Source organism: Varanus komodoensis, unplaced genomic scaffold, assembly GCF_004798865.1.
Source record: "Varanus komodoensis strain SLA01 unplaced genomic scaffold, ASM479886v1 scaffold2, whole genome shotgun sequence".
Classification (NCBI taxonomy): domain Eukaryota; kingdom Metazoa; phylum Chordata; class Lepidosauria; order Squamata; family Varanidae; genus Varanus; species Varanus komodoensis.
In genome coordinates this window covers 48024216-48044000 of record NW_025335568.1, presented here as the reverse complement: position 1 = coordinate 48044000, position 19785 = coordinate 48024216, and the positions used below count along the sequence as shown (strand labels likewise).

Genomic DNA, 19785 nt, shown 5'->3' with positions numbered 1-19785 from the left:
GGAATCTCACTCAGTGACAGCAAGAGGGAGGGCATTCTTAGTGTTGCCCCCCAGTAATGGAAAAAACTCCCTACTAAAGCCCACCAGGTGCCAACTCTGCTGTCCTTTTGGTGCCTGGTTAGGAATGTCCTCTATAGCGAGGCATTTAATTAGCTCTAAATAGTACACTGGTGCATTACATCAGCCGCTTAACAAGTCTTGTTTTAATTTGTGCTAGCTGTTGCAGTTGTTTAAATTCAGTTTTAAATATGGCTTTTAACTTTTGCATTTTATGGTATTTTATGGGCTCTTATAAACTGCCCAGAGCACTTTGGCTGTTAGACTGCACAGAAATAAAATAATCTTAGTCAATGACGGATGTAATGGAGCTTGCTCAGAAACCTGTATTGATACACAATTCTTGGAGCATGACTAATAATGCAATCCTGCCCTTGGTTTATACTATCTAGGATCATGGTTGTAATTGAAGCCTGGGTAGACCTCAGGAATACAGAATCAACCCTTCTTTTTCACAGAAACCCAAGGTCCACCCACCAGTGCCTGTTTCAAAAGATACACTTCAAATTTTAAAATCTGGAATCCACAAATTCCTTCTGGAATGCCAGAACTAAATGGAACCTTACTCCTTCTGCTCAAAATCCACTCCTACTCCAGAATACTGCAAGCTTTCTTCATTTCAACAATATAATCGGGCAATTTTATTTATATCCTACCTTTCTTCCCCAAGGTGGCTTACATAATCCTCCTCCTCTCACTCTTATTCTCACAATAGCCATGTGAGGTAGGCTGGGAGCCAAGCAGGGGCTAGTACCTGAGTTGCTCTGATCACTACTCTACACTGGGAATGGAGGAAGTTTCATTTTTGCTGCTGTTAAACAGTCACAAATCCTCCCCAATCTACTGCAATCACCCAGAGGCCTAATAGTAGATCCTGAGCTACCTTCTACCCTCCCTTTTAGTATAGCAACTACACAATGCTATACTACACAATGAAACTGCACTACACAATCTACTACACAATGAAACTCTACAGGGATATTGTTCTTACAAATATTGTAGTAGTCTAGCTTTTGTCGTAACCCTCACCACCTCCCTCAGGTCCTACTTCTTCAAAACTCCCAATGTACAAAAAGCCGCTCTGAAACCACACTTGGCTTTGTCTTTTGGGCCAGTGTTTACAGAAAAAATAAAATTTGCCAAGATTGCCATATGCAAACCTCACACAACAGCATTGCCCTGAGCCAGGTTTTTGCATTATTCTGGCAGTGTGGGAACTGCAGCAGTGCTGGTCTTTCCTGTGCTACTGTGTGACATGAAAAGCTCAGGGCCATGTGGAAAAATCACACACTATTCCAATATTAGCCCAATCCCTTGGGTGTTACTATTGCTTGAAGGGAGGAACCAAACATTACACATGAAGAAGTATTCCAGTGGTGGTGCTGGTGTAACACACATACTAGTCTTTAAACAGACCTTCATTTTCTACAAAGCTCTCCTACCATTAAGGATGTACACATTATCTTAAAACCATTCCTTTGCATTCTGCAGATTCTCATGCACCATTCATTCTGTTGTCTGAGCACTGATAGAAGCAGATTTATCTCTGGCATGGACAATAATTTGGTTCCACTTGAACAAGTGTGCATCAGTACTAATAAGCATCAGCACAAGTGTAAATTTGCACAAATCCCCTCTTAAGGTATTTTTTTAATCAGCCTGCAAACCCACAAGATCTGCTCTTCTTAGAAAAAGCCAGTCACTGAAAAATCCACAGGTCAGATTTACAGAAATCTAAACTCAGTGGAATCTCTTATAGATTTTGTCAAACCTGCCTCTCATATGCCTCCCCCCCCCCACACACTTTACTACTGTATTGCCTTTTCATGCTTGAGTTTGTCATTATTTTTCTTTTTTGGCATTTCTCCCTTTACTCCCAGTTTTATTCCCAGTGCACTAGAACTGTTAACATTTATTTTCCCCTACTTGATTTCCCTTTGGATTGCACACGGACTCTTCTATTGTTCTGGAATGAATAACGTAACTAAGTTCAGCAGGGAGAATGCTGCCAACATAATCTCTGGGTACATGTCAGACATAAAAACAATTGAATGCTGAGTTGCTATTTCCAGCTTTAGATTGAAGGGAGAAAAACAGCACGCAAGCCCACTCCTACATAATCAAAGCCCAATAATTCTGGATTAAATAAATAAGGGAGCTTCATGCCAGGGTAATGCTAACAAGTGTTCAGCTATGGACCATTAACTCCACATGAGCCAGGGAAGGAGTTCCCCAATCCAGAGGCTTCACATTTTCAGCTATCTGAAGAGCTACTCCCTTATTTCTGAGTATTTCTCTCCCATTATGTTCTTTCCCCCTTAAGTCCCATAAACTTTAGCACTTGTAAAATGACTTCATCTTCTATCAGCTATTTTTTGCCCTTGTTTCAGTGAGTACAATCAGAAGGTAAGTTTAGTCTTCAGGGAGGACCAGACAGATTTGATATTATTTGTTATTTAATCATTATGCGTGTTTTTTTTACTCATCTGCATGATGTGTTCTGGCTTTTCCATAGCATAAGACACTGAATAGTCATAGTGTTCATAGCAATGGGTTCTGTTATAATATATCTTACTTTTATCTGAACCTCATTTTTATTGAATTACTGAAATAAATGTTGATGGCCTTTGGCTAGCAATGAAGATGTGATTTTTTTAAAAAGACAAACCTATCAGTATCACCTTGTAGGAAAGTAGCCTAGAAATCTTGGTACAGGATCTAGCACATCTGGCAGGGTTATTCACAGCAGCCCATACACTTTTTAAAGCCAAGAGCATCCTATGCTAGACAGCAACCTGACTCCCTGCCCTGCAGACACCTTAAATGAAGGCTTGTGTGCACGGCAGTGGCTACAACAAGGAAGAATGATGCAAGAACTTCAACTCTCCTCTCTGAGTTTATCAGATGACCAGCCACTACCTCAGTCTCAGTCTCCTGGTAATACTGACCAATATTATGGGGTTGCTGCAAAGATTGCAGGGCAGATGATGAATAGAACAGGATGCAAACATTCTCAAGCACAATCTACAGGTTAAATAGTAACACACACAATCTGCCAGGATAATTCATGGCAGATTGTGGACCGGGTGGCTAGGAGTCCTGTTTTTATGTGGAGCATGAGGTTGTCCACGTGTGACCTATTTGCAGGATCTGATTCTTTCCTGGACCATTTCTCAAATGAGAATAAGAAAACTCACTGTAGGTGGCAGTTCCCTGCCTTCAAACTCTTCCTTGTAACTCCCAAGTAGACACAATGTAAAAATGTATGCAAAAAGCAACAAGAGGGAAAAGTAGGAATACATTGGGAGATAAATGAAACACTGGAGGGATACTTTTAGTTGATCTGTTGACAGATAAGAGGCCCTGAGGAAGGGAAAATGTTTCTTCCAAAACACACTGGGCAAAACAAACATTTTTTTCCCTTCAGGCACTTTAGAATTTTCTCTTTCAACAATGTATTATACAACATCAATTGTGCAGCATCTGGTTCCATCCCCCATGTACGGGGTTGGCATGGGGCAGCACACAGCACAATGATGTTAGAGGAGGAAGATGCAAAGAGCATGAGCAGCTCTGTAACTCATATAACATCAGGTTAAGGCTTCAGAGGGCAGGTGATTCAGAGCGGTGACAGCATAAAGATACGGGTCCTTTTAGTCCTTTTATGCAAGGATGTGCAATGCTGGAAAACTGGCTCAGTCTGAGCTTGACAGTCTTTCAACTCATTTTATACCTGCTAGTCAAAAGCAGACCAAATCAGGGGAACAGGGGGCAGCTTCCTAAAACTAGTCACAATATTTAGAGGTGGAACCCTTCCTAGCTGGGGTAGCTGTGGATTTAAGGGCCACCATGGCAACCATGGGGCTGTCCCAGCATGTTGCTGGCCTGGCACATATAGTGGGGCATACTTTAGACTTGGTCTCTCAGGCCAGGTATGAGCATGCGGGTCTGAATGTGGGGGGCTTTGACTTAGCCCATGTTGTGGTCAGATCACCACCAGCTGCAATTTAGACCGACAGTGGCTTTTCCCCTCCACAACTGTGGGGACCTATTCAGAAGGTTCACCCCTGGAGGTTAATGGATCTGAATGATTTCCAGGGGGCTCTATGGGATTTCTTGGCTAAGATGGCTGACACTCCTGTCAAAGCCCCATGGAACACAGAAATTATCCAGGAAGTTGACATGATTGCTCCTAAGCACATTCTATTGAAGAGCTTGCATGGCTCCAGAGCTGAGAGCAATGAAACAATTTAAGGGGCAGCTTGAGTGTAGATGAAGGAAAACTCTGAGTGGATGAAATCAAAGTCTGGTAGGTGCCTACAATCAGGTATATTAGCAGACAGTGAGAGCGGCAAAGAAACAATATCTCACGGCCTCTATTTAATCTTTCCTTTGCTGCCCAGTGGAGCATTTCATGGCTACCTCAAGCTTACTACACTCTGGCCCCAAGGACATCATGTAACTATCTGAGACTCCCCGAAATTAATTTGCCAGACACTTCCAGGGGGAAAATAAATAAATAAACCTCTTGCATCCACTAAGATTAGACTCCGGAGTTAAAGCAGTTGCATCTGTGAAAATATCCAGAGCACAGCCTGGTCCAGTTTTATTGGATGAGTTTCGGTTGGTACAACTTGAGGATGTTGACAAGGTGCTTGACCAGGTTCATACAACCACCTCTGTACTAGATTCTTGCCCTTCCTGGCCTATAAGGAAGGTAAGGAAGAAACAACCAGCTGGGCCAGGAAGGTGGTTAATGCCTCTTCACAACAGGGAGTAGTGCTGCCTTAAAGAGACAGTGATTGCCCTGTATGACGACTGTCTGCAATACCTGCCAGAGCACAACCCACAACCATGATCTACCTGCTACAGTCTTCCTCCAAGTACTAACTCTTGAGGGAGGCTCAGAGGGCAGCAACAAGTGGGAGGACTTTCTCTGTGGGCCTTCCCCATCTATGGAACAACTTCCCCACTGTGGCCCACCTGGAACCAAACTTGTCATCTTTTTGGCACCAGGTTAAGGCAGTCCTTTATATCAAGGCCTTTAAAGACAGATTGTTGTAAATATCCACGAGAGCTTCAACTCTGGGGCTGCATAGAAATGAAATAAAGAATGCATGCATACATAAAAATATCCAGTGCAATTTGCTCAATCTGAGTAGTTATTGTTTATATGGTTCCATTTACCAGAAGTATGGAAGCAGCTTCCTCTCCTTATATTCGCACGTACTCTGCCTTGGATCCCTTGAATTTCCTGATAGTCAATTTCAGATTTGTGCAAAATTCAGGACTCAACTGCCTAAGTGTGCATAGTTTGTATAAATCTGTGCAAACTGTAAGTGGAGACCAAAAAACTAATGCAAATTTCCATGGCTTAAGAAGAAAACATGCAAATCACATGGTGGCACCAGCAAAGGATTGGCAGAATGAAATCTGAGCTGAGCTGAGAAAAATTGTTAGATTTTCACCCAGTATTGGTTTTTTTCACAGATTCCTAATTATATGTGGTTTTTATAAAGGCCGTTTGTATTTCCTCAGTGACAAGTATCATAACATTTGCAATGAGATGACCATGAGTAATTTATTTTAACTGCCATCATTCATCTCATGCATTGTTGCGAAGCATGTGCTAGAACCCTGGAGAATAAGGGCTTGTTATAACCAAACAGCAAAACCTCTGTTAGGATTTTAGGCTCCAAGAACTGACTGAATAACCACTTTGAAAAGCTTTTCAGACACAAGATATGGGCTAAATTAACCCAAAGAAATACCAAGTAAATGGAATTAACAAAGGGCAAGGATGCATTCTTTTACAATGCTGAGAATAGTAGTACTGAGTAATGTTTAAGGAAGTTTAGAACTGCAGCCTTGAGCATAATACAGGAGGGTTCCTTCCAAATAACTGTGTTTGTGATTGACAGGTAACTGTAACGAACAACAGAAAATCACCCATAAATCTCCAAATCAGATACATGAGGTATTCATTTGAATATGAATACCAGCTCAAACCTGGCATGTAAAATATCTTCTCCAGATAACTAAGCTACTGATCTCACAGGAATACAGTGCTTTCCTGTGTAATGGAGGGTTTTCCACAACCCTGTCTAAAAATTCTTATAATTGTTTTATTCAGAAGAGTAAGGAAAACTGAAGTCCTACATTATACATAAACTAACTGAATGTATAACCAAACAAGCCATAAGAAAATCAAGCTGTGAAACTGGAAAATATTGTACTAAAATTTTTCTTCCATGCTTCTTTTGACATCACTTTTCAAGAATACTAAATCTACCTGGCTACTCCTCTCTCAAACAAGGATATAAAACAAAGAAGGGGTGGGAATCATACAATCACTTCTCCCTCCCTCTCTCTGAAAATAAAACTTGTATTTTGCAAGGTAAGAAGCTTTGCTCTCAATCCAGCTTGGCTTCATGTCAACAGTAAAACATAACACCAACTCAGAAAGAAGTGAATTATTCCAGCACTCATTCCAGAGTCTTAGTAGGTAGGGAAATATAAAGATGCCAGAGAACAGCCTGGACCACTATTGCCACCACTGGTGTGTCCATCTCATATTTCAAATTTATCTACGATTCATGTCCATACATGCTTATTACTGGTGAAAAAATATTATAAGCAAGGACATAAGCAGCAATGGTGCCACAACAGAAAGACCTTTCTCCTGGTAGCCACCCTTCTCTCTTCCTTGGTAGGTGGCTCTTAGAGAAGGACCTTAGGGTCTGGATAGGTACATATGGGATGAGGCATATCTGATGTGTCTGTGGATCTCAGGTTGTGTTTTATTTAGCAAAATATTTGTTCCCAGTCTACAGGCAGTCCTCAGGTACAAATGTCCAAGTTACAAACAGCCCATACTTACAAATCAACTGCCATAAAGCCTATTAATTAAAAAACAAAACTGAATTAAAGGCTTACTGCAGGAAATTGTCATCACCAAAGAGAGAGAGAGAGGAAGTGAAAGTGAAGGAGAGAGAGACCTCTCCCCCTCCAAAGCGCACATTCTTGCCTCACTCATCCAGGGAGAGAAATCTCTCCAGTATTACCTTGCTGCAAGGAGGAGGTGCTGGTGAGCATGGGCTAGAAACATTTTCAGTTTTTCCAGGGATCCTGCACCCCTGACCCCCGCAAATGTAAAGTGTCAGCTATACATGTTCTGACTTACATACGAGTTTGACTTAAAGACAAACTTCCTTTTTCTCAGGAACAGAACTTGTTTGTAACCTGGGGACTGCCTGTACTGGGCATTGCAGCATCTTTTTAATAAGGGTTTGTCCAGCTAAGCTAATTGTTGGATGGATAACCCAGCTAATGGTTATTTTATGCATATACTTGGTGATGCCTAGTAGTTACCCCTTTGGGGGAGAATGTCATTAAGCAGATAAACATTATTTTGGAACATGTCTTAATATTTATAGATGTATATACTTAATTTTTATAGATGTATATAAGAGATGTAGAAAACTCTTATAAATTTTCTACCTGCTTCCTGGAAGTGAACTGATGGCTAGTGCAATGGATTCTCCATGACTTTTGAACAGCTAAAAGAAAGTTATCACAACACTGAAAGAATATTTACCTCCATCAAACACTTTCCACATTTGAAAAGGTGATATATAGAGACCATCTACAAATGCATACATATTTAGAGCCACTTTTGTTGAAGTTTATGTACTCTTCTTAGAAACCTGTATTCCTCTCCCTCCCTCCCTCCCTCCCTCCCTCCCTCTCTCTCACACACACACACACAACTCACTTTATTTGAATATATTGAAATTAATACATTCAAATCTATTTAGCTATACCTTTTCTTTCTTCTTGTTGACATTTTACAATAAAAAGTTTGTCCCATATTTTGCTTCTGTTTATACCCGAGGCATTCAACTTATGAAAATACCCCCTCAGATTATACACAGGATTGTGAAATTTGATTAGGGGAGGAAGCCCATTTTGACTCAGAATCAGCTTTCTCCCCCAAGCTTTGTTTAGCACAGAAAACAACGAAGCGCTCAAATGCTCCAAGAAAGTAGTATGCTGTGTCATTTTGGTGAATAACATATTGCCCCGTGAGAAGATATTTATGCAAGCAAGATCTATGTGGTGTATCTTGCTTATTAGGGGACCATAAAAACATATTTAATCTGGTCATGTTCAAATGCTATATGCAAAACCCTTCTGTTCATCAGAAACTCTGTTCTAGAAAGAAACGGAGCCATGTCACTTTACTGGAGTCATATAGCATAATGCTGGGAGCTTCAACTTGCTTTTCTTCCCGATCCAGCTGCTTAAACAGAAATAGATGATTAAGCTGAGAAAAAACAGGATTACCTCAAGGCAACGGTCTTTCCATTCCTGTGAGTGCACATCACCTGTCTTGTCTGATATCCAATTTGTATGTCCCAATATTTGTTCTCCTGTCTGTTCTGTCTGTTACGATTCCTCTTCTTCTTAATAAGCTCACGGGCCTCTGGATCCTTTATTGCTTTCTCCTTGTCCTTGTCCTTTTCTTTGTTCTTCCCACGTTTCCTTGCCTGCCTTGTGTGCCGTGTGTGGGGCACTGAACAGGTGCTCCATGGCCCCATGCTCAAGCTATACATGCTTTCTTCTGTGGTACACGGGGAGGAGCTGCATACCTGGAAGTCCGTCAGGTTAGGGCAGGCAGAGCCCCCATACTGAGGAGGGGCCACTATGTGGCGGAAGCGGTATCTTAGCCCTTTGCCGCAGCTCTTGGAACATTCCGACCAGGCCAAGAACTCGGACACAATGCAATCCTGCCTGCATGGAATGAGGCACCCCTGTTCCAGCTGAGGCTTGGGCTCAAAATACTCACATATTCTGTCCTCGACTGCCACACCATTGGACTTTTGGACACAAGTGATGTCCCTCCTCTGAATCCCTTCTTCCCCTCGGATACACTCAGCTGGTTTCTCGGCGATTCGCGAAAGAACTGGCTGGCAACGATTCCAGTCGCCCAGTTGCCAGTCGTACAGTTCCTTGTGCCAGTCGCAAACCTTGAAGCAGCTCTGCTGGTTGTCAGGCCTCTCTGCCTGCTTGCAGTTTGTGAGCAGCGTGGTCCAGCCTTCCACGTGAGCGCACCAGATGGCTCGCATTTGGGTTCCTCCGGGGCCACACTCGTCTCCCATACACCAGCCCCATGGACCTAGAAAAACAAGGAGGTGGGGGAAACTGAGTCTGAAATATCTGACACTCAGTCACTGTTTCCACAATAACAAGCACTCACAGAAAGATGAAATGTAAGAATTTCAATATTTCCCAGAATTTCTACATAATTGATATTATTAATGGGGATGTGTTCTTGATGTAACGTGCTTCTTATGCTAAACAGTCCACACAGAGACTGTGTAATAGCTCTGTCCAGCTCTTTTTTATCTTTCTGTGGATCAGGAATGCATTTGATTTTTGTTCCTTTTTTAGGTTAAATAAATAAAATATTTTCATTCTTCTGGGAGTGGTCATGTTGCCAGAATTAAATTATTTTCTGATGCCAGGAAGTTTTTAACCCCACCATAGCTAGTTCAGTCCATACATTAGCTTGGATTTTTCATCATTTTTCCATTATGCTCTCCCTGTGCTCTACCCAGCAAACCAGACATCCCAAGTTAAACAGCAATGGCAAGACAGAGTGAGCCATGGCATATCCATGCATAAGGCTGTATATGGAGAGCAGCATGGAGAACAGGAAGAAGAAATCTTCTTTTTAGAAAGTTTTTAATCTCCGTCAGTGGGAATGAAAACTTAATTGTTTCTACAAATTCACTTTGCCTAGGTTTTAAGGAACTGGGCTCAGAAAGGGACATGTGGCAACTCCAGGATAAGCCTGCAGACAAGGTAGTTACTGTGTTATCTATTCTTATATTTAGAAGGTTGTTTATACATTCCTGGCCACCAAGAGACTACATTGCCTCCTAAAGCTACACTACTGCAAAGGAACTTCTGTTGCCTAAACGTGCAAAACAAACTTCCCATATAAGTCACACAGATGGATACCTTATCTACCAGCACTGACACAGATAGTGTGTGTAAGCTTCACTGAAATCATGACAAAAGGGGGAAATAAATTTTAAGAATTTGGCTAGGAATGGGAAAAAGGGTAAGTGGAAGGGGCACAAAGACAAATGGAGACACCACTGGATAAGATCCAGTGTAAGCGCGTGCTTTGCAAGTCTTCAGTGACATTGCAAAGGTGAAAGAATGCCTAAACAGGAATACCTGGGCATGTATAAGAAAGTAGAGAACTACAGGGAGCAGGGGTCAAGAGCAATGAAAAGAAAGGAGCAGCAGGGAACAGTGTAAATGGTGGTAGTGCTGGAGAGACATGCAGCACACAGCAAAGTTAATTGTATGCACGGGCCGCCTATTGTCCTGATAACCTGTAGTTGGATTGTGGGGGCAAATGTCTTGATCATCACAGCTAGCCCACTCTCTGAAGTACTGCAGGGCCTCACAAAAAACTAGAAAGAGCCCATCAGAACGCATCAAAAGGCTGATCAACAAGTCTCTGTCTTTGTAGGTGCCAGGAGCTATTCTTAGACTCTGCTGGCTCATAAGCTTCCAGTAGATCAGTGAATCATGGGGCTCTGATTAAGTAAACCCATTTAGAATGGTTGGACCAGGAGTAAGGCTATGACTTTGGGTTTACTTTCATCCATTTAAAGCATGATGAAGTTTCAAATAAATAAATAAATAAATAAATAAATAAATAAATAAATAAATAACTGGCCTGACAGGGCAGAAAAATATTGACCTAAATGCCTATCCAAAACTGACACAGAGAACATGGTATGCTAGTTCTGCTCCCTGACATAGGAGTTTGCTGTGCATCTTGAATTCATGCAAACAGTCACACAAATTTTAAATGGGACTGCTTGGATGAATGATGAGGCAGGATTTGCAAGGGCCTTGAAGTGTTTGAACTGACTGCTACTCCTGAAGCAATGCCATGTCAGATCCTGCTTCCAAGGTATTAATAGTGTTGCATATTCATAACAGTGAGGCAAGCTGAGATACTTCCAATGAAACCCTTTTAAATGAAAATTTCAGCTCAAGGATGCTTCAGTTGTGTTTGAGCTGTGCAGTTGACCTGCAAGGCACTGTACACTGGGGTATGAAGTATAGGTAGAAGCATGCACAGATTTTTATATAATCAGACAAGATGCTCACAAAACTTGCAGGGAAAGCAAGCAAGCAAGACCTAGGAACATAGGAAGCTGCCTTGTACTGAGTCAGGCCTTTCATCCTTCTAGCTCACTACCATCTATACTGACTGGCAGTGACTCTCCAGAGTTTCAGACAAAAGCCTTCCCCATGCCTGCCTGGGCTGAACCTCTATGCAAAAGTATAGACACTATATGACATCAGAAAGGGCAATATCCAGAAAACAGTAGAAGAACTCTTCTGTTTCCCCTCTCCTAGTAAACCTATAAACAGCCATACCAGAGCAAAGAAACTTCAGAAGGGGAACTAGACTGAGAGACTGTTGAGTTACACTTCATCCAGAGGTTCATTTCTGTCCCTTGAGGTCTTCATCACACTAGGCTTGCCAAATGCCAGAATGTTCTTTTTCTGGCAACAACTACTTTGTATGTGGTCACTGTTATTAATGTGACTGCCACTGATTCTCTGCATGTCCATTCCCTCTGACGTCTCTCTCTATAGGTCTTACTTCCTGATGGTTAGGACCCCTAGGGTATGGAATGGGCTTCCACAGGAGGTGGTTGAAGCCCCAGTGGTCAGGATGCTTAAGGATAGGCTGGGCATGTACATGGTAGGCATGTCATGAGTGGAGGCTGGAGCCAGAGGTCAGACTAGATGGCCCAGGAGGCCCCCTTCTGACTCACTGTTGCTATGTTTCTACCCCCAAAATGAAGAGGGCAGTCTTCTCCAGATAATTCTTCATGTGCCAGAAGCGGACTGCTGCCCCCAAATGCTTATGAGTCAGCAATCTGCCAGCCTGAAGTGCCACAAGAATGATGTTCTGTTTCTTTCTTAATTTGTTAAGCCTACACTGAAGGATGTATCTCAACACTGATTTAAAATAAATGACCAGTACGCTATTTTGGAGAGCAGATGTGCCTTTTTTCCTTACAGCCAAGTCTATCTGGTATACACATATCACCTCTTACAGCATGGGAAACCTTATTCTGCCAGCACCTCTTAGCATTATTAAAAGCATTCAGCACTTTCCAATAACAGTGTGAGAGATGGATTGCCACCGGTCTTCATGCAAACCCAGAGAGCATATTCTAAGTGGAGCACAGCACTCAGTCTCTGCCTTGTGTGACACACATTTTTAAGCAAGCTCTCCACCAGAATCCATTGCAGGACACAAGTCAAACACTTTGCTTGCTGACTCCAAACCCTTAAGCATCGTATCCATGATAGCGATGCCAGCTGGCAGTGACAGATTCAGTGCATAAAAACTCTTGTGTGTTTTTGGCAGATTAAAGTTTGAATTAGGGTTTCTGAGGTTTAGCTAGATAGCCAGCAAAATAAATGTTTTAAGCACAATACATTTCAGCAAGATTACCCTAGTTTATCTCTAACCGGCCTTGCACAAATGACATGATTGTTCCTGTATTTATTTTCCTCCAAGTATATTTACCTTATGTACAGAGGGATTGCAAAGGAACATGAGGTGGGGGCAATGGCTATAGGAGGAAAACCTACATGAGGTTTTACTGAAGAATGCTACCCAAATTTAGACGAAAGAAACAAACACGCATAAAATCACCATGTAATGCAACATTATCACTGCTGAACACAAAGGAAACTCCTTCACCTTCCATGCTGCAAGCCTCCGTCTTATCACATCACTACACCTTGCATACATTGCATGTCCAATTAACTAGACCTTTAACAAAAAACACAGATGAGGCTGTTGCTGGCCTCCTCTAGATGAAGGGGTTGCAGCTTTTATGCACCAGAGTCTGGGAGCAATTCCACATTCAAAAGAGAGTGCAGCATATTGAACAGTTCTTGATAGCCTAAAACATGTCAGCCCCAAAACCAATCTATTCCTGCTACTGCAAATGGTAAGCAAATAAAATTACATTATTACGGCATGATGTGAGACCTGAAGCAATGTAAATGAGAACAAAATGCTTTCAAGTGTTGAAATGGAAAAGGTGATAAATGCCAGCATAACTTAGTTGTATCTTACTGCTCTCATGGCACTGTCAGGCTTAAGCAAGGATTTTAACACATCCATAAAATACACTGCAAGCAGAGCACGTGAGATCCAGGAAGGTTTTTATAACATCTTTTATAGTCCACTTTTGTGAGTTGCTGGACTGAGGGAGGCAGATGCTCATAAGAGCTAGGGAGGAACTGAGAAGCAACAGGAGGGAGGGAGGAAGTCAGAAAAGGGTCACAGCTCACATATCTGCACCATACAGAAGTCCAACCATGAATAGGAGCAGAGTTTTCTGAGAAAGCTTGCACATTCCTGAGCTTTCACTTGCAAAATGCTCACTTTAGAGAAATGTGCCTTTGAAAAACAGCAAAACTGTTCACACTTTGGTCTAAAGGGGAAAATGGGGTTTTGGATGTGCATTTTCTCAAGACATATATCAAAATGTGTACTTTTCTCATTCAAAGAAAGAAATCAAATTGCAACTGAAATCAAGAGCAAGGTGGTAAGACCTTCAAGACAGAACTCAGCATTTTAGGATGCTTAAACATTGCTAATTTCCCCATTCCTACATGCTTTGCTATCAAAAGGTCCCAGCACATTTAATCTCCTGAAAGGGACGGAAAAGATTCGAGGCGCCATTGCCAGTCAATGGAGGGTAGGCAAGCTGATGACCTCTCAGTTCTTATTATTATGGCTTCCATAATTACTGAGTCTTGACTATGCCAGCGGAGCTTATGGGACTTGTGGTACAAAATATTTGTAGAGCACCAGGACATCTATCCCTGCACTTGACAATCCTGGTCTAGATGGAGTCATGTAAGAACTGGCACTCCACGCCAGCCTTGGTGCAACCAGCTGAATTCAGTTCTTCAGACTCTTTCCGATGCAATATATAGCTCTGTAGGTGGCAATTTGATAGGCGCAAGAAGGGGGCCACTCTGTTCCTTTTGAAAAGTAAATGGTTGGGCTTTGGCTACAGGAAATTGTATAGTACAAACAAAAAAAAAAAAAAAGATGAACTGCCTGTAAAGGCAGATAGTTTTGTCCAAACATAGCTTTCAAACAGAAAAAAAAAATTAAGTGGAGTGGGGAACTGAAATATATTTCATTAATACCTTACCATTTAAGTGAAATTATGAATTCTTTTCTTTACCTTTATTAAGTATATGAGAACCAAGAAAACCAGAGGTGAATGTCTAGTTGCCAGCATCAAAAGACTACTCATCTAAGGAGATTATCTTGAAATGCAATGGGAGAGCACCCTCAGGCTAATCCAAACGAGTTCGTGAGTGGCACTCAAATTCACTCCACCTCTATCCTCAATTCACTCTTGACCTTTTATCAAAGCAAGCATCCTTTGAAAGTTGGAGCAAAGCAGTTCAGAGACATCAAAGAACACTATGCCTCCAGGGACAACAACTCTGGGAATATTATAATATTTGCTGGGAGTTATGTAGAAGAGAGTCAGCTATGAAACAAAGTAAAAGGAGCTTGTCTTCATTTTTTCTTTATCCCACCCTGTACCCATTGTATTGCTTGATACATACAATGGTCCACCTTGCTATATGGGGTCAAGGTTCCAATTAACAATATGTGCACATACAGATGTGTGCAGATTCTTGTAAGTATCCCCCCACCCCCAAGTCACAGGCAGCACATCAGGTAGCATTGTGGCCCATGAGAGTGCACTAAGAAACTATGCTACTTAGAGAAATTGTGGTGGCGCATGTTCCATCCCCAGCGACTCCAGGCAGGGCTGGGCAAGATTCCGGTCTGAAGCTCTGGACAGCCACTGCCAGTCAGTGTCAACAGTACTGAATTAGATGACTAATGATCTGACTTGATATACTGCAGTTTCCTAATTACCCACCCCCAAACATCACTCAGTTTGAGGTAAATAACAATACTGCAGGGGTTGTTACTAAGCGTCATAGCAGGCAGCAAAGATAGCTATATAAAACCCAGATTTTGTGCACCTGACAGTCCTGCTATAAATGTGCACACTGAGGTGTTCCAGATGTTGCTTTTGTGAGTTTGTAAAACATTGTTTCTGAAACCAGGATGTCTATATGTACTGGCTGTGGCATGGCTTATTTACACCCTGATAACAAGCAAATATTCTGGCTAGTAAACTAATGGGGAACTAAAGTTTCTGGGCTTGGGCAAAACAGAGCTGTGGTTCTAATAAACTTAGGTCACTACCTCAAAGCCTGGTGCACAAAGGGAAAGAAGAGGTTTGAGAATGGAGTGCATGCCCAACATTTATTTCTGGCTTCATAAACCATGATTTTAAAAGAGGGGAAAGCAAACTGGCACACTATTTTGAGCTAACACATAGTATCTTAAGAAAAAGCTTATGCATTAAGCTTTGCAGCACTGAAAATGAAATGCTGTGTTTTCACACACATTCATAGCGGCCAAGGATCACTTCCAGCATTTTCCCTGCAGGCATCAAATTCTGGATGGGCTGGATTTCTTTAATCTCCACATAATGAAAAGAAACAAGTTGTTGCAGGGCATGGCCTAAAGGTACACAATACAGTTGCAAGAGTGGAGGCTGTAATAATTCATTTCATGGGAACATGCTAATGTAAACAGCATGCAAAACACCCTCTTCTCAAGAAAAGCACTATATATCACAACCGATTCACTTATTGCATAGTATTTATATACTTGGGCAACGCATTTACAGTTGTCTGCTTATCAGATTAAACAAAGACATCTAATCTCTTGCTTATTACATGACAAATGGTTTTTAGGAAGCACCAGTTCAGACTGCAAGCAGGGGGTAACAAGACAGAATGCTCCCTGTTCCACTAATAATAATAAGATTTAGTAATTATGAGTTGAAAAACCCAATATATAGAAAACAAGCATGCCAGGAAAAAACAGCTAGAATTCTTCCTCTACACACATAGTTCTATATGTTCAGTGAGCTTTTAACATGGAGAAGCATTCAATAATGGGATCTCCCACCTTTAGTCTTTAGCAATACTCTCCAGGTAAGATAGGCCTGCAGAAATAATGAGCTGTTATTTTAAACAGAGCCTCTTCAAATGAGCCATTTGTCACTTCCAGAGGCAGCTTTTCATTCAGGTATGCACAGAGCAGGAATGTAGACACATAGCTACATAAATATACTTAAAGCACTATCTATTGGGTCCAACAGAAACTGCACAGGAAAATGTGTTTCTCGGAAACTTTTGCTTTACTTTTTCTAACCTGTCTGTATCTGAAGATAAGCAAACGAATGTGGGAGTCATAATGTTTTGCTGCATGATGAACAAGCAAGCTTTTTACATGGGAGGAGGAGATAAAGAGGATTTGGCAGATTATGAATTAACCTCTGATGGAGAATAACTCAAAATATTACTTATGAAGAGCTTTTTATTTTAATCACAAAGACAATACTGATGCATAGTGTATGCATCTGATTTAAAGCTTAAAGCTCTGAAGTATAAGCTCTGAGGTATATATATGGAATAAAGGAACTACAGATGCAACCCGTACACATGTTTAGACAGAAAAAAGTCCTACAGTTCCCAGCATTCCCCTGCTAACAGAGGCTGCACCCCTGTGCTTATTTATCTGGGAGTAAATTTTACTGAATCCTGTGGAATTCAATTCAGGATAGGACTGGAATGCAAAACATACAAGATGGAAACTAATTTAACATTAATGCAAGGCCTAGATAAATATACAAAATCCTTTGTAAAATTCTTGGAATGGGGCAGTGTGATTATATAATAAAAGCTTCCCCTCCAAGCACCCTCCCTGCTTTTCTGCCACTTTGCAGCTGTTCTCTCTGTCTCTGTTTCTCCCTCTCTCGCTCATCTTCCTTCCTTCCTATGTGTACTAACCCCTTCTCTTTTCTACCTTTTTGCCACTCTCTCTCCTTTCCACCACCTCTTTCTGGCTTCAACCCATACAGATGGCAAATAGATGCATTCATTTGCTCCTTTCATCAAGCTGAACTATCTGGGTCTTCATTTCCTATTGTCATAGTGCCCTTAAAGACAGAGCAAAGAGCAGGTCCATAGCCTCCAGAGAGCCCAGGGTTAGCCTGGAACAACCTGGAGGTCACATGTGCTCCACCTACCACAAGTTGCCCACCAAGACTCTGGAACATTTCACCTTAAAAGTAATGTTTTAAGTAATCAGTTTACTGAGACCAGAGAAAATGAGTTGTGGAGTGTTAAGTGAAGAAGTCCATTTAGATAACTCAGGTGACCCAACACTTCATACTTCTTAGGTAAGCTCTCCAAACTTTTGGATTAGAACCTAACAAAGGTTGACATTAATACTGCCCATGCAATGGGGATTCTCCTGCTTCCTTCTGCAACTTCTTGAGCCCTCTCAAAAGTCATTTCTAAGGGTTGGGGAACCTTTGTGCATGCAGTGCAGTATAGCACAAGAATGTGGTAGATAGACATGGACACCACCTCCATTTGGGCAAGAGCATTTTAGAGGCAAACTGTTAAAAACACAGGGGAATAGGTATGAAGAAATGTGAGAGGTGGAAGTGTAGAAGAGCAGAGAAGAGAAGAATTTATGCAAGAAGGTAATTTGAATTGGATACTGGAAAGGTGATGACAGATCTAAAAAAAAATAGTCATCTGAGCGCCTTAGATTGAGTTTTAGAGACAGAATAAAGTTACCATCAATTAATATTAATGCATTGAATTTTTCTTTTAAGATAATCAAAGCAGTTTTTCATGAGTCTTAATATTTAGTGTCAGAGAGCCTTTCAGGGAATGTGTCAGAGTTAGGATTGGAGCTGGTTCTGGATAGAGATCACCAGAGCCCCCAACCACTGAAGAAATGGATTGGTGGAGTATGCTGTTTAGAAGATTGATAGAGGTATGTGCAGCTGGATAAGTGGATCTGAGATGTTTAAAAAAAGATAGAGAAAGCTGTGAAGGATCTGAAATGATTGGAGGATCTGTTGTTGTATAGCTTAAGGATTTTTGGTATTACATTTTTATGGAATATTGATGTAAAGTTTGAGGGCTGATTGTACTGGTTGGATCTGTATCGAATTCCCTTGGCAATTTTGTCTATTTTAGCTTGTTCTGTTTATAGTTGTTTTGCTTTCAAAATAAATTAAAAGAAAAAAGCAGAGGAGGAAAAACAGTGATCCCTGCGAATCTCTACACAGGTTGTACTGGCAGCATATTCTTCTCACAGTGCAGGTGATATGACTCTCTGAGCCAAGAGGGAGGAGATTTTGTGGCTGCTCTCCAAGCTAGTATCATTCTTCCTGGACAGTAGGCCAATGCTACAAGGAAGAGGAGACCCAGAATGGGCTTTGCTCATTACCTCTGGGCTAGAGGAAGGAGCAGGGTCCCCACACAGTGAAAGTAACATGAGAAAGGGGAATGAACTAAGGAGATCAGCATGTAAGCATACCGTGATCATCACACAAGCATCCTGAGAAACAGCTTGACATTTCTTTAATACTTAAGCTGTGAATAACATTCTTACCATGGAATGCTTTGCAGACAGTTTACTATGCTCTGCTCCTGCACATTATTTTCTCAGTAAAATACTACCCCATGCATATGATTTGGAAATAATTCATTTTGCTGGTGTTCGCTGGGGATTGGAGACATACTTCTATCCTCTGCCAAAGTGTTCTTACTTATCTGGGCTAGGCCATGCAAACAGCTTCTCTGTTTGCATGTCTCCTGCGGACTTGCCAGAAAAGCACCAGTCACAGTTCCTTCTGTCATCAGAAAAAAATAAAAGTTCTGAAAACTCTTCCAGATGTCTGAAATCTTCTCTGAGCTACTTTCCTGTCAGGAAAGGACCTTTTAGGATCTGAAACAAAGGACTATCATGTGAGGATTCAGCCTGCATGTCACCACTGCACTCTGGGTAAAGGAGAAAAACCTAGGAAAACCAGGTAGATTAGCAAAGAAGCCTTTTAGGTACATCAGAGGTTAGGTGGTTTCCTGGCATTTGTAAATGCTCTGAGGTTAGGTTTACACACCAGCCTAAACAACTATTCCAGCTGTTGGCTACGGTCTTCATTTGCCTTACCTTGCCCTGAATTTCACAGAATTATAGAATAGTAGAGCTGGAAGGGGCCATGAAGGCCATCAGGTCCAACCCCCTGCTAGTGCAGAGCACCAAGTTACATCATCCCACTCAAATGTCTGTCCACTTGCATCATGAATGCATTTAGAGTGGGAGAACCCACAACTTCCCTAGGCAATTGGTTCCATTGTCATACTACTCTAACAGTGAGGAATTTTTTTCCTGATATCTAGTTGGAATCTGGCTTCTTGTAAATAATTGTGAATTTGGCAAGTGGAACCCTGATTTGACATCATACTCCTACCCTGTTTCCATGTTGTTCTCTGGTTGAATACAACTCAGCATTACAAGAGCAAGAAGCTCCTTTACTGCTTCCTGATTTAGCACAATAACCTTGGAGTATCTGGCAGCTGGAGCTTCCATACCTGGCAACATGCAGCCTGGCTGCCTTCTTCTATCATGAAATGAAATTGCGCAGAACTTATGCAGGCACTGGTCTCTCAACAGAGACAGCCAGC

The 19785-nt window shown here is 41.6% G+C and overlaps 1 protein-coding gene across 1 annotated transcript in view; it reads right to left on the bottom strand.

Moving 5' to 3' along the window:
• Nucleotides 1-19785, bottom strand: part of THSD7A (thrombospondin type 1 domain containing 7A) — a 232121-nt gene that overhangs the window by 128821 nt on the left and 83515 nt on the right. Inside the window, exon 2 of the mRNA XM_044429558.1 lies at nt 8404-9235. Within this exon, the coding sequence (XP_044285493.1) occupies nt 8404-9235 (832 nt within the window). The remainder of the gene's footprint in view (nt 1-8403; nt 9236-19785) is intronic.